Source organism: Excalfactoria chinensis, chromosome 3, assembly GCF_039878825.1.
Source record: "Excalfactoria chinensis isolate bCotChi1 chromosome 3, bCotChi1.hap2, whole genome shotgun sequence".
NCBI classification, from domain to species: domain Eukaryota; kingdom Metazoa; phylum Chordata; class Aves; order Galliformes; family Phasianidae; genus Excalfactoria; species Excalfactoria chinensis.
Window position 1 is genome coordinate 99,271,535 of NC_092827.1, and position 13,742 is coordinate 99,285,276.

The window sequence follows — 13,742 nt, forward strand, 5'->3', positions numbered from 1 at the left end:
TAGCCAATTTAGATTGCGAGGGAGTTCATGGCAATACAAGCAATTAAAGAGGAAGCAAAGCACCCACTGTATCAGGGCTTTATTGAGCTGTGCAGCAGTAGGTAAACACTTGTTCTGGGGCGGTAATGATGTATCATGGAGCACATTTACAATGCAAAGAGCCAGCCTTCAGATTTTGTTCTTGCAAGAACAAGACACGTACCCTGGGAACAAAGAGGGGAAGATAGGAATTGTTTCTTATTGTTCCTTTTTATTGATATTGTGGGCATTGGGTAAAAAAGATTCTATGTATATAAGTGACTTTTTAATACACTTGCACTGATAAAAATCTAGGAAGCTTCCACGCATCAATTTGTCAGACATTTCATTAATGTGTTTATTGATAGTCTTCTGGTCTTTGAGTCATCTCTTAAGCAGGAAACAGCCTTCAGGATCCCTTTGTATGAAATTCACCTTGGTGGTCCATTAGATGAGCCAAATAATTCAGTGCATAGCAGAAGATTGATTTTTCCATATTGCTTTTGACATTCTGTGTTTGAAAAGAAATGGTAACAACTGCAATCTAAGCCAAGCTCTTTTTGTCTTTAAGGGTCTGTCATACTGGTTTGCTGCACTGAAGTAAGACTGAGCTCTCTGGAGGCTGGGATGTCTCCTCATGCTCCCTTGCTGTAAGTCAGAGTCTTTGTCACAGGAAGCCATGAGCACAGAGCATGAGCCAGGCATACTTGCTTCACCAACAGTAAAGCAGCGTCTGCAGCAAGCCAGCAGAGAAACAAGCCAGCAGAGAAACAACCCAAGGTGAGACTTATACTGAGTCAGGAATTCCCCTTGGAGAAATGCAGCCTGTAGCACAACATGACATTTTTGTGTTTATTGTTTAGAGAGCCAGCACGGCTTCCAGCCTCAGGAAGAGTGGGAGAGTTCCCTCAAAGGGACATGGTTTAGTGCTAAGGGACAAGGTTAATGAGGAGATGCTGGTGGTAGGTGGACGATTGGCTGGGATGATCTCACCTTTAAAAAAACAAAACAAACAAACAAACAAAAAAACCCCATATGTTGCCGTGTACAATTATAGTTCAAAACCCCCCTAGCCCAGGTTCTAGCGAAATCCCCGCTAGGGCCAAAAAGACCACCGTGACTCATCAAGGAAGGTGGCAAAAATGGCGTTTATTAGGAGTAATCAACACCTTATATACCTTAATTACTTTGTCTATGCCCCCTAGGGTGCATGTTTGAAATGCGCGCTCAAGGTACATCACAAGGTAGGGGACGGAAGAGGGGGGGCTACTATCACCGTAACATCCCGAAAAGCCCCGCTACAGCCTACATGCCTACAACATCTCCCCCCCCTCCAAATACTACAAGGTTCAGCCTCGTTAGCATCTACAACACCAAAATGGTACCAAATGATGCTGAGAAATTAAAGGGAACTGAGATCGCTTGGAAGGCTTTATAAATTGGAACGTACTTCACAGTTCCTAAGCTGGACGGGATCTGCAAAGCCTGCAGGTGTCCAAAACGTTGGGGGCTCTGTGCTAATCACTTGTAGTGCAATGCCAGAAGTAAATACTGCCTTACTGCAAACTGTGGAGTAAGAACCAGAATTCAACAAACCCTTGTTTTATAAAAGAAGAAACTCAGCCAAAAGGATACTTTGGCGAAGCTGCCTTCTGTGGGTTGCAGGTGTTTTCAGCTAATTAATCGCAGAAGTACACAGAAACCCTGATTACATCTGATGTAACTGAAGTTAACCGACTGTTCAGCACTTCCCAAGTGCAACAACAGCCGGTGTTCTTACCTAGAGATGGCTTTGCAGGCTGTTATGTGTAGGATTAAACAAAGTTACAAAGTTAACCTGTATTACCCAGAGTACAAGCCAATAAGTGATACTAGTTTAGGGAGAGAAAAAGCCCCACAATACGGCGTGCAGCTCCTAAAATGGCCTTTTGGCTTATATCAACTTTTTTTAAACTAAATTAGAGAGATGGATGTGAGGGCTGGACCATTAGGTGGATAAGGAAATAATTGGATGGTCACAGCCACGGAGTTGCTGTCAAATTGCTATGTCCAGGTGGAGTCAGGTCATGAGTTGTGACCCCCAGAGGTCTGTTTTGGGACCAGTGCTCTTCAAACTCTTTATCAGTGACATGGAGAGTGGGATTGAATGCACCCTCAACAAGTTTGCAGATGACACCAAGCTAATGACACAACAGAAAGAAGTGATGTCATCCAAAGGGATCCGGACAGGCTCAAACAGTAGGCACACCTGAACCTAATGAAGTTCAACAAGGCCAAGTGCAGGGTGTTGCACTTGGATTGGGACAATCCCAGATACGAGTAGAGACTGGGAGATCTCCTAGAGAGAAACCATTACAAAGGCAATTAATAACTTTCCAGGTGAATGCTGATGGAGTAGTTTAAGAACTGACATAAGCTGCCAGGAACAAAGGAGCAAGCACAACTGGGAAGCAATTCATGACTTTACAGGAACTGCATGGAAAACGTGGCATCGCGTACGTTTGAAGTAGAACCACTTTCAACAGGCAGTTACGTGAACAAAATGAAAAGAGAGGCCAACAGGACCTCTCAGCTGTGTTAAGAGCACCCACGGGACCAACCACCCAGGTTTTCAGGCCAGCGTCCTCTGAGAAGTAACACGCTGAGAACGGGAGCCACTGGGAGTGAGTGTGGGACACTCACCTTTTGCACTGATGCTACTAAGATCTGTGATTTTCATTAAGATCTTTGGGAACATGTGAGGCTTGTTGGGTCGTCTCTTTCGGATATAAATTTTCAGTGCTTCAAGCAACGGTTCCTGAAGCTTATCCACTTCCATTGGTTCTTCAAGGTCCTGGCGATCTGTAGGAAGCAGGATGTCACTCTATGATCTTAAATGTGGGGGATTTTTAAATCATGGAAGCTCTTGATTAAACCTCCATGAGCAGAGCTTGCCATACAAATTGTTATATGTAATGTAAAAAGAAAAAGACATAATGCGAAATAAAATAGGGTTTACTTATATCACTGATTCAGTAATAACTTCAAATTCATCATTAGCTTCTGAATTTGTTTGTTGTATAAAAAGCTTATCAGCTTATACAGTTTAACTATAGCTTACCTCAGAATTCATGGAGGCAGCTGATGGCAGTATTAGTGGGATGCATACAGGAAACAGATTTTGTTTCACTTTGAAGATTTTAGTTGCTTTCATCTTAAATTTTTAAAACAGATTCTACCATAATGGCTGCCTTCTGGGGAAAAACAACAACAACAAAAGATTTTGTAATTACAGTTCTCTTTTTCATAATACATAGCCATAATAATCATTAGCAGCCCTCTAGTTTTAGAGGCTGTTTTTCTGTCTCGTATTAAAATTTACCAACAGTTGGGGCAGTTATAGGCTGTTATGCTTCTAGAGTGGGTAAATGTGCCACCTACTGGTGAAATCGTTGAAAGGTTCCCAGCTTTGAGCTCTGAACATCCCTCACTCAATGCTACACACTAAGAATGGACACAGGAATGGGGAACTGATAAATGGATAAGTGGATAAGTAAAAATGTCCCTGAATTCCCTGAGTTCTCTCTCGATGGGGAACTTTGGGACAAAATCGGCTCCAAACTCTACGAGGCTTCTCTCGCTAAGGACAGAACGGCTGCTAAGGCTGCTCAGCTGTTGCCCGTTTGGAGCCGGATGACGGAAGGGCTTAAGCAATTTCGACAAGGAAGAATTTCTTCCGACCGTTCCCTGCCGCCCTCCGTCCCACCCCCGCCGCTGCCTCTCGCTGCGGGAAGCGGCCCCTGCCCGGATCCTATCGGCGGCTCCGACCCCCCCCCGATCCGGGGAGAAGAAAAATCACACGCTCCCCCCCCGACGTTCGTCAGGCAGCTCCCGCCCTTCGTTCCGCCTACGTAGCTCGCCGCCCCCCCCGCCCTCTGCTCCGCCCACGACGTTCCCTGCGCTTTCGCCCTCCGCCCCCCCCTCGTCGTGCGGTGCTGCGTCTTTGCAGCCCGCGTGTAATGTGGTTAAAAGTACGGACAGACCGAATGACCCCGGTCCAGTAGATCCAGAAGGCGATTCAGACGCATCCCTTCCTGATGATAATTTGAAGGGATCAGGAACGACAAATTTTTCTACAGCGAACCGCGGTGTTTTAGAGCAGTGCAGAAAAGAAGCAATATTTAGGGTGATGCTGACACATGGCAAGCCTTTCCTGTGTTGGATCAGCCACAAATCCTCAAAATGGTACATCACATACAGACATTAAACAATCTGCAAAAGTTATTAGGAACCATCAATTGGTTGCAGCCACTTTTGGGAATTGCTACTCAAGAGCTGCATCCTTTATTCAAACTACTCAAAGGAGACCCAGATCTAACTTCTAAAAGACAATTAACACCAGAAGCACAACCATGCTTGGACTCTGTAATAACATCAGTGCAACACCAATATAACCATCGTGTTTGCTTATCACTTCCAGTACATCTCATAATAATATCCAACTTCTGTCACCTATACGGCTTGTTATGTCAATGGGATACCTCAAAGAAGGATCCTCTCATTATCCTCGAATGGGTATTTCTATCGCATACACTTTCAAAAACTATTACATCACGAGTGGAAATGTTTGCTGTGCTAATACAGCGAGGTCAACATCGTCTACAAATTTTACGAGCTCTTGACCCTGATTGCATATATGTACCCGCTACTAAAAAAGATTTAGATTGGGTGCTTGCGCAGTCACTTGCTTTTCAGACTGTTATGGCAGACTATACCAGACAACTGTCCACCCATCCTCCTAAACATCAGTTACTACATAACTTGGCTGATATCCCCCTTACTACTAATACTTTCATTTCACATGTTCCAATACCTAATGTTGTTACTGTATTTACAGATGGCTCTGGCAAGACACACCAAGCAGTGGTTCTCTGGCGTGCGACTGCTACACGATGGCAGTCAGACGTACATGTTGTTGATGGATCACCTCAAGTTGTAGAACTCGCTGCAGTAGCTCGAGCTTTTCAAATGTTTTCAGACCAAAAGCTTAGTATAATAACTGACTCTTTGTATGTTACAGGTATCATTCAACAGATTGAAGAATCCTTTCTTAAGGAAGTTAATAACCTGGCTTTGTTTGTACAGCTTAAGCACGTCTTGCATTATGTCTCTCACCGTACTCTTCCTTATTTTATTATGCACATTCGACCGCATACTACATTGCCTGGTCCTTTAACTGAGGGCAACCGTAAGGCTGATCAAGCCACAGTCGCTTTTGCTACTCCACAATTATTTGAGCAAGCACGACTCTCCCATCAATTTTTCCATCAGAACAGGAGAGCCTTACAAAAACAGTTCCAACTGACAGTGGATCAAGCCCATAACATTATTCTAACATGCCCAGACTGCCAGGCGATTGCCCCTTTGCCTCAAATTGGGACAAATCCACGTGGCACAGCACCTCTTCAACTGTGGCAGGCAGATGTCACTCACGTTCCTGAATTTGGCCGTCTAAAATATGTACATGTAACGATAGATACTCATTCTTCTTACATATTTGCCACAGCACATACAGGTGAACGCAGTCGCGACGCCCGTAAACACTGGTTATCAGCTTATGCTGCTATGGGAATCCCCGGGCCTGCCTATACCTCTAAGGCCACTCGAACTTTCCTTCAAGAATGGGGGGTTAGACATATTACAGGCATCCCTCATTCTCCCACTGGACAAGCTATAATTGAGCGTACTCATCAAACATTGAAATCCGTTCTTATTAAACAAAAAAGGGGGAATACGGGAGACACACCACAAGAGAGATTATGTAAGGCTTTGTTTGTGCTGAATTTTTTGAATCGTGATCATACAAACACAACTCGCGTGGATCGTCATTTTGGGGCCTCCCCGGTGCTCAAGGAACGGCCTATGGTTCACATTCGAAATATGGCCACAGGGCACTGGGAAGGTCCTTTGCCACTGATAACCTGGGGTCGTGGATATGCTTGTGTTTCTACAGGGACTGGCCCTACATGGGTACCGGCACGATATGTTCGGCCTCATCTCAAGGCAGAAAAATAGCATCCAGCCTTAATAATGACTGTGATTGTATGTTTCTTATTTCATTGGTATTGCTTTATAATTTGTTTTATTGCAAATAATAATTTTAGTAATGGTAGGACATGGTGGATTACTCCTCTGCGTTACTGGTACAAATTTAAGAATTAGAATTATTAAGCATTATCTAGATTATTGTGTGTTTTTCCTGTTTTGATAATAGATCAAATATAAGTTAAGTAGGATTTGTTAGTACCAATGTAGGAATCTATGGGAATAGCTCTTTTAATGTATTAATAATGTTCAGTTATGATATTATTAGCCTATCAACTAACCTCTTCTTAGTCTGTAAATGCAAAACCCTGGAAAAAAATCCTGGACAAAGGGATGATTCTTCAATATAAAATGATTAACTCTTTTTCATCTCACTAATTGGGATTTTCAAAATATGACCATGCATCAATTGAAACAAAGGTGCTTCCTAAAAGAGCTAACCTCGGTAGTTTATTCTGTTTTGTAAGCAGGTGTTCTACTTGGGCTCTGTACCACGCACTGGCCATGCGGATACAGTGTACAAATGGAAAATACCATTCATTCATTTTAGAGGCTCAGAATTGCACTAGCAATTAATATTTATTTCTGAGAATATATAATAAGCTACAGTGTTCTGAACTTGAGCTTTCCTGCCAAACTCCAAACTTGTTTTTATAGTTTCCTGGCTTCAGCCTCTGCAGAATACTAAAACAAAAAACAAACAAACAAACAAACAAAAGTGCATAGTGTGAGGAAAGAGCAAATTCAGGAGGTGAAATAACTCCCACATATATCTCAGATATGCATGAAGTATGTGTGTGAGTAATTTTCAGATAGTTTGTGAAATAGTAACGGTACAGAAACAATCTGGTTGTAGTTTGTGGTGGTGTTTTTCTTGTTATTGTAATTTTTTTTGTGTAGATTTGTTGGGACCACTACATAAGACATGCCAGTGCATTTCAATTTGCTCCTTGTTCCAGAGTGATCTTTTGTGTGTTGCTAAGGGCAGAGATACTCCTTCCTGAAGTATAATTTTAATAGTATGGCAAGTCATCCTTAAAATAGAAAATAATTTAAATTATCTACCATGCAGTTTAGGAATAATATTCATGACTGGCTCAATTGTATTCCCATCATTTGAACTGAAACACTAAGCTTTCTGTATTTCTGCTTTGCTTCTACTTCTTCCTAAAATACAGGTGGCAAACATTCCTTGGACTGCACACTAATACTAACAGAAGGAGACTCTGCCAAATCTTTAGCTGTCTCTGGCTTAGGTGTTATTGGCCGAGACAGAGACGGAGTATTCCCACTCAGGGGTAAAATTCTCAGTGTTCGAGAAGCTTCTCACAAACAGGTAAGTAGCCTTGTCAGTTCCTTTTAGCTGACGAGTGGATCTGTTGTGATTATTATTTCAAAGGGCACATTGTTGCATTTTCATTTTTATTTTGTCATGCAAATTTTGTGGCCAGGATTTTGTAAAGGACCAATTACTTTGAAGCCTGTGATAAAATCCTGAGCTGGAATTATTAAGTGAATGCTGAGATGATCAACTTATATGCTATGACTAACAGCTTGCATGAACACTTTAAAAATACGATAATTATTGACAAGTAATTTCATTGACTTCCAACATGAGGCAGTAGCACTATTAATTGTTTGATTCTTCTGCCTTCCATGTTTTCTCTTTATTGAGAGTTTTGTTGTAGATCCCTAAAGAAATTATGGAAAGAAAAGGCATTTTTGTGAGATGACTTTTTGTTTATATCCACATTTCTCTCTGCCTTCTGAACCCAAAGTGCTGGAACTGTGGAGGAGAAAGGTAGTGGTATAGTCTCAGGGACGTGCATATACAGAAGAAATACTTGTATGCATGAGACTGCAAGGGTTTGGGTTGGAACAGTTATGATTTTGAGGTAGGGTTACTTAGATACAATAGTTATAAAGCCTGTATTAGAAAGATTGGGATGTTTCTGAATTTCTGCTTTTTGTATTAACCACAGGAGGTAACTTTTTCATACAGATAATGGAAAACGCAGAAATCAACAACATCATCAAAATAGTTGGACTGCAATACAAGAAAAGCTATGAAGACCCAGAATCTCTAAAAAGTCTGAGATATGGAAAAATTATGACAATGACAGATCAGGTTAGTCTGAATTTCACAGGTTTTAATATAGAGGGCTTCTTAAAATGTGTTTTGCTGCAGTCTTGTAGGCTCCGTTTTTGTACGTTATAGCCTGAGACTGGTTTACAACAATATGTATTCAGAGGAAATCCCTCATGTATGAGATTTCTTTTAGGGAATAATTTAACTGTATGTTGTCTTTGTTACTCCAAATGAACAGCTGAACTTTGCTGCACTGTAGCAGAGAAGCCAAACATAAAGAATAAGCAATGCAATAATAAAAACACGTATCAACAAGAATGCTTCTGATCAATCAAAAATATGTTGAAAATACTTATAAAATGGAACAGTAGATGAAGTTACAATGCTAGGTAGCCTGGGAGTGATAAGAATGAAGACAGTTATTTTTATGCATTCTCATGAAGTGTGTGTCTGTTGTTCTGATTTGTAAAAGTCTAGTTATCCCATGCTTTTTGTCTTGTTTTGTTTTCTTTAAGTGGTCAAGCTATCAAACATTTTATTACTAATGAGAAGTGTGAGCCAGGCCTGTTTTTTTCCCATGGATTTAGCTCTGGGCTGGCCAGGAGTGCTGTCTACTTCTCAGATAAAACATGTCTTAGGCAAAGAACTCTGTAAGTCACAGCTGCGCATGTGGTTTGGAAGAGCTATTTGTTAGCTAAGGGACCATGCCCGTAAGTGTCTATTTGATTCTAAAGTTTAGTTCAGAATCCCAATTAAACCTAATTATTCCCTTCTTTGTTTTCTGTCAGCAAATATTGTTTTGGTGTATCCTGGCCAGTGTGATCTGTTTATCCTTGTAACTAGAATTCTTCCTTCATTAGCCCTCTTGTTTTGGTCCTGTGGTGTGTGTGGCTTTGTGGGATCTGACATTTGATGAGATAACTTCATATTTGCATGTCTAATTTAGGATCAGGATGGATCTCACATAAAGGGCTTGTTGATCAACTTTATTCATCACAATTGGCCATCACTGCTGAAACATGGTTTTCTTGAGGAATTCATCACTCCTATTGTAAAGGTATGGGTTCTGTTAATGAAATTTTATTTTTTATGTACAGTGCAACAGAAAAGTTGATTTTGTTTTGATTTTTTTTTTTAAAGACAAGCAAAAATAAGCAAGAACTTTCATTCTGTAGTATTCCTGAACTTGACGAGTGGAAGAAACATATGGAAAATCATAAAGCATGGAAGATAAAATATTACAAAGGTTTGTTTAAAAATAAATAAATTAACCTTGTGGATCTAAAAATACTTAGTAAATTAATGTTACAAAGCTTTCTTTGTAGCTGTGTTCACGACAGTTTCTTCTGTAATTATATAATTTAAGGGATAAAATGTTAAAGCTGAAATATACAAGCGGTAAAAGGTTAAAACTTAATTCTTAAGTTAAATTAATTCAAATTGAAAAGCATGGAGTAACTGCTGTATTCTGTTGTACAGGTTTGGGTACCAGCACTGCTAAAGAAGCAAAAGAATATTTTGCTGACGTGGAGAGACATTGAATCTTATTTTGATATGCTGGTCCTGAAGATGATGCTGCCATTACACTGGTGAGAATGTATAGAAGTAATTCTCTATGATATATTTTATTTTCCAGTGTTCACTGAAAATGGCACACAAAGAAATCTTATCAGCTTTTCTTGCCATAACTAAAAAAAAAACCAACAACAAACAAAAGGTAAATATTTCCGATTTTGGAATGAGAGCCTTTATCCATGCTACAAAATTAATCCTGCCTTCTATCATTTTTGTGTGGTGTGAAGATCAAGGAACACTACATTCAAAGTTGCTTTTAGAGTCAGAACACACAAAAGAGTGCTCTGAGAAAGGCAATAGAGCTCAAACAAACGATGTCTCACAGCTGCTTAGGGGACCTGATTTTTGTTTCTGAGTAAATATGATCAGATGACGATTTATTCTTTGAAGATTTATCAGTGTGGCATGTGTTTATTCACATATGTGTCTGGCACATTTGAATCTGAAATCTTTTAGGTAGTTGTTTTCAGATGCTATAGACACGACAGACTCAGTCAGTACAGCAGGAAGTTGTGTTTCACAGAACTTGAGGAAAGACAAATGACAGGAGTGTCTGGAATGAAACTGTTTTCATCTTTCATGTATTTTCTGTTTTAGTTTTAGATGCTATTAAAAAGAGAAAGGGGTAAGAAAGGGAATGAAAATTGGGAAAATACTTGTATTCAGAAATGATATATCTATATGTATGTAATGAAAGTCATATAGAAACATTTAACAACATGTTATGGATCAAATAAAAGAGTATGTTTTTACTAACAGAAAACGTGAGAAGACAGTAGGTGCCTGCTTTGTTGAAGGAACAAACCTGATGTATCAAATGTTATTTGTACCTGTCACTTTACTTCTGTCCATGCTGCACTGAAATATAATTCATATATGTAGTTATCTATCTCAGAAAAGTGTGTTCATCTAAATAGGAAGGAATCTGTATGTTTGCATGTCTGCTATGGAATCACAGAAATGTAGGGGTTGGAAGGGACCTCTGAATATTAGCTAGTCTTAACCCTGTGCTAAAGCAGATTCCCTACAGTGAATTGCACTCAGGTGGGTTTTGGACGTCTTTAGAGCAAGTGACCTCACAACCTCTGTGGTCAGCCTATTCCAGGGCTCTGATGCTCTCCAAGTTAAATATATATATATATATTTTCCTCATGTTGTACACAACTTTCTGTTTTCCAGTTTGTGTCCATTACCCCCTTGCTGGGCATCACTGAAAAGAGGCTAGCCACATCTACTTTGCAGCTTTCCTTTAGATATTAACAAGCATTGCTAAGATCCCTTCTCAGTCTTCTACAGTCTGAACAGTCCCAGATCTTTCATCATTTCCTCATACAGGAGATGCCCCAGCCCCTTAGTCATCTTTGTGGCCCTCCACTGAACTCTCTCTAGGACTTCCCTTAAACCTGTTCCTTAAGATACTCTGGAAAACCTGATTAAGAATCTGAGTTCTGCAAATGGACTTTAACATACACCAGAATTATCATTCAATGGATATTTCGAGGAAACATAGCAGGATTCGATTGCAATTAAAGTTGTGAAGACTGGAGTCACTCTTGATGCCAGTCTTACCCTAGAGGCAGATTCTGTTCCTACTAAGAATTCTTTGTAGTACCTTTGTTTTTATTACTTGCTTTCATTTTTCATCAGTACAATTGCCAAGTGCTTACATACCATTATAGACGATCTAGTCTTCTGCTCTCTGTTCTACTTTTTGCATTCTTCAGCTTGTCTTCAGTCTGATCTTCAGAGGCTAGGTATAACTGCACATGATATGCCAGGGCTGTATAAAGTTGGCCTATTTATGTACAGAATGGTATTAGTTTAAATTATGTCTGAGGCCAAATAACCTGTTAAGACTGATACTTATTGTCTGAAATGATATCCTGTCAATTCTGTATGAAATTAGTCATCTATTACTCAGGGAAGAACTGCTGACTACTCCTAATGCTGTTAACAGAAGCTTCATTTGTATTCCCATCCATATTTTTGCTGCTGCAAGCTATAATCCAAGCCCTAAGCTCAACTTCAAGTATAATGGGGTTTAAGATTGTAGGTCCTACCAGATCTCATGACAAGAAAAATATTATTTCACATTCTAAATTCTTCCGTGCTCATAAGGACTTATTTTCCTAGTAATGCTTCTGGTCATTTTTCACTCAATTGGTCTAGGAATTATATAGACACATGGAAAGGATCCAGAATAAAACTGTAGGATTTTAGCCATGTTTTTACAAAAGCTTAAGCTGAAGCCTTCAGAGGTCTGTGTCTCACTCCAATTATTGGAAGAGATGGTTCAATACATACATATATATACCCAGAAAAAGATGCAAACAAAGCCAGTGTTTTCCAATTGATTTATTACAAGTTCTAAGCAACAAAGGGATGTGGGGAAGATGGGAAAGTTGGCGAGAAAAGAGAAAAATTCTAGCAAATGATTTATAGAGCAAGGATAGTCCCCATCAGGGATCCAGCGGCGTCTTGTTGGTCTGCAGGGAGGCAGCAAGTTGGTCAGTGGTATCTCATTTGATATGCAGTTGGGTAGAGGGGTACCTGCTCTTCCTTGGGATTTTATCCTCTCTATTGCATCCTTTCCGTTACCGGGGCAACACCTGTTTGTTGGGGCACTCCCTAGTTACCAGGGGCCTCGTGTTCTATTTGTCACAGTGGCAGTAGCAGTTGAGGTACTCGCATCTTGCTCGTACTTGCATCTTGCTCGTCAGGAGGAACAGCACATCCATCCTCTTACCACTGCGCTCATGGTAATTAACCATTAACTCCAAAAGCTTGCTGAGCAGGTTCTATCTCAGATGGCTGCCACTGAGCAAGCTTTGAGCCAAAAACTGTTAACATTCTGACTTTTCAAACTGTTGAGCTTTGCTCACAGAGGCAGCCAAGCTGAAGCTGAACAGGGTGATATGACTTTATCCCTTTCTCTTATGCAGGAGAGTGCTTGAAATGATGGTATCTCTGTCTTTTACTCCATAATAAAAAACGTAGTACTTCAATAACTCACAGAATTTTCCCAAAGTAGTTAAAATTTTACTTGAACTGCATATTCAGTCTTTATGCATTCTTCTTTTTTTTTGGAGAAGAAACTGACTGGATGGGAACTCTACTTCTGTAACAGATCAGTCTTTCAGAACATTTTTGTGTCATTTTATAGTGATAAGCTGTTGTTTTAAAGTGATGCCTTGTATTTGTAAAGACTGTCAGCTAGCCTAAATTCTCATTTAGTCTTTATAAATCATCAATTTTGTTAAGCTGTCAGTGTGAGTTAGAAAAACCTCCTGCGGGAGTGTCCAATAGGTCACAAGCAAGTACTGCTGCATAAATGTAAGCATTAATCACATGGTTTATCTATTTAAATACTGAATACTTGATCAGATAGTTTCCTACGCCAGGTCGCACAGGTCGGTGTCCAGGTGGGTCTTGAATATCTCCAGACTCCACAACCCCCTGGGCAGCCTGGTCCAGTGCTCCGTCACCCTCCCTGTAAAGAAGTTCTTGTGCACATTCGAGCAGAACTTTCTGTGCTCTGGTTTCTGGGTGTTTATACAAACATATCTGTTTATATGTTTATACAAACATATCTACACTTACAATATTATGAAACTGAAATTTTTTCAGGCGTTCAGTAAGAAGCAGATTGATGATCAAAAAGAACGGTTAACAAACTTCATGGAGGACAGGCGACAGCGTCAGCTACATGGCCTTCCTGAAGTGAGTCCTAAACAATAGTAACAAATCTTGTGGATGAGATTTAAATGTAACAAGGTGTTTGTATTGAGTGAATAACGTATGTGGGTTTTTTTCAGCAATTTTTATATGGTACAGCGACAAAACATTTGACCTACAATGACTTCATTAACGAGGAGTCGATCCTTTTCTCAAATTCAGACGAAAGATCTATTCCCTCCCTTGTTGATGGTAAGCTGACAGTTTATTATGATTTGTTGGAATATTCTCTTTTATTGTT

The 13,742-nt window shown here is 40.1% G+C and overlaps 1 protein-coding gene across 1 annotated transcript in view; it reads left to right on the forward strand.

Annotated features, from left to right (window-relative positions):
- Window positions 1-3,534: 3,534 nt before the first annotated feature.
- Window positions 3,535-13,742, forward strand: part of LOC140249945 (DNA topoisomerase 2-beta-like) — a 29,131-nt gene continuing 18,923 nt past the window's right edge. Inside the window, 10 exon segments of the mRNA XM_072332221.1 lie at window positions 3,535-3,908; window positions 4,895-4,962; window positions 5,078-5,959; window positions 7,281-7,438; window positions 8,105-8,230; window positions 9,138-9,248; window positions 9,332-9,437; window positions 9,671-9,780; window positions 13,394-13,486; window positions 13,582-13,693. Of these exon segments, the coding sequence (XP_072188322.1) occupies window positions 3,535-3,908; window positions 4,895-4,962; window positions 5,078-5,959; window positions 7,281-7,438; window positions 8,105-8,230; window positions 9,138-9,248; window positions 9,332-9,437; window positions 9,671-9,780; window positions 13,394-13,486; window positions 13,582-13,693 (2,140 nt within the window).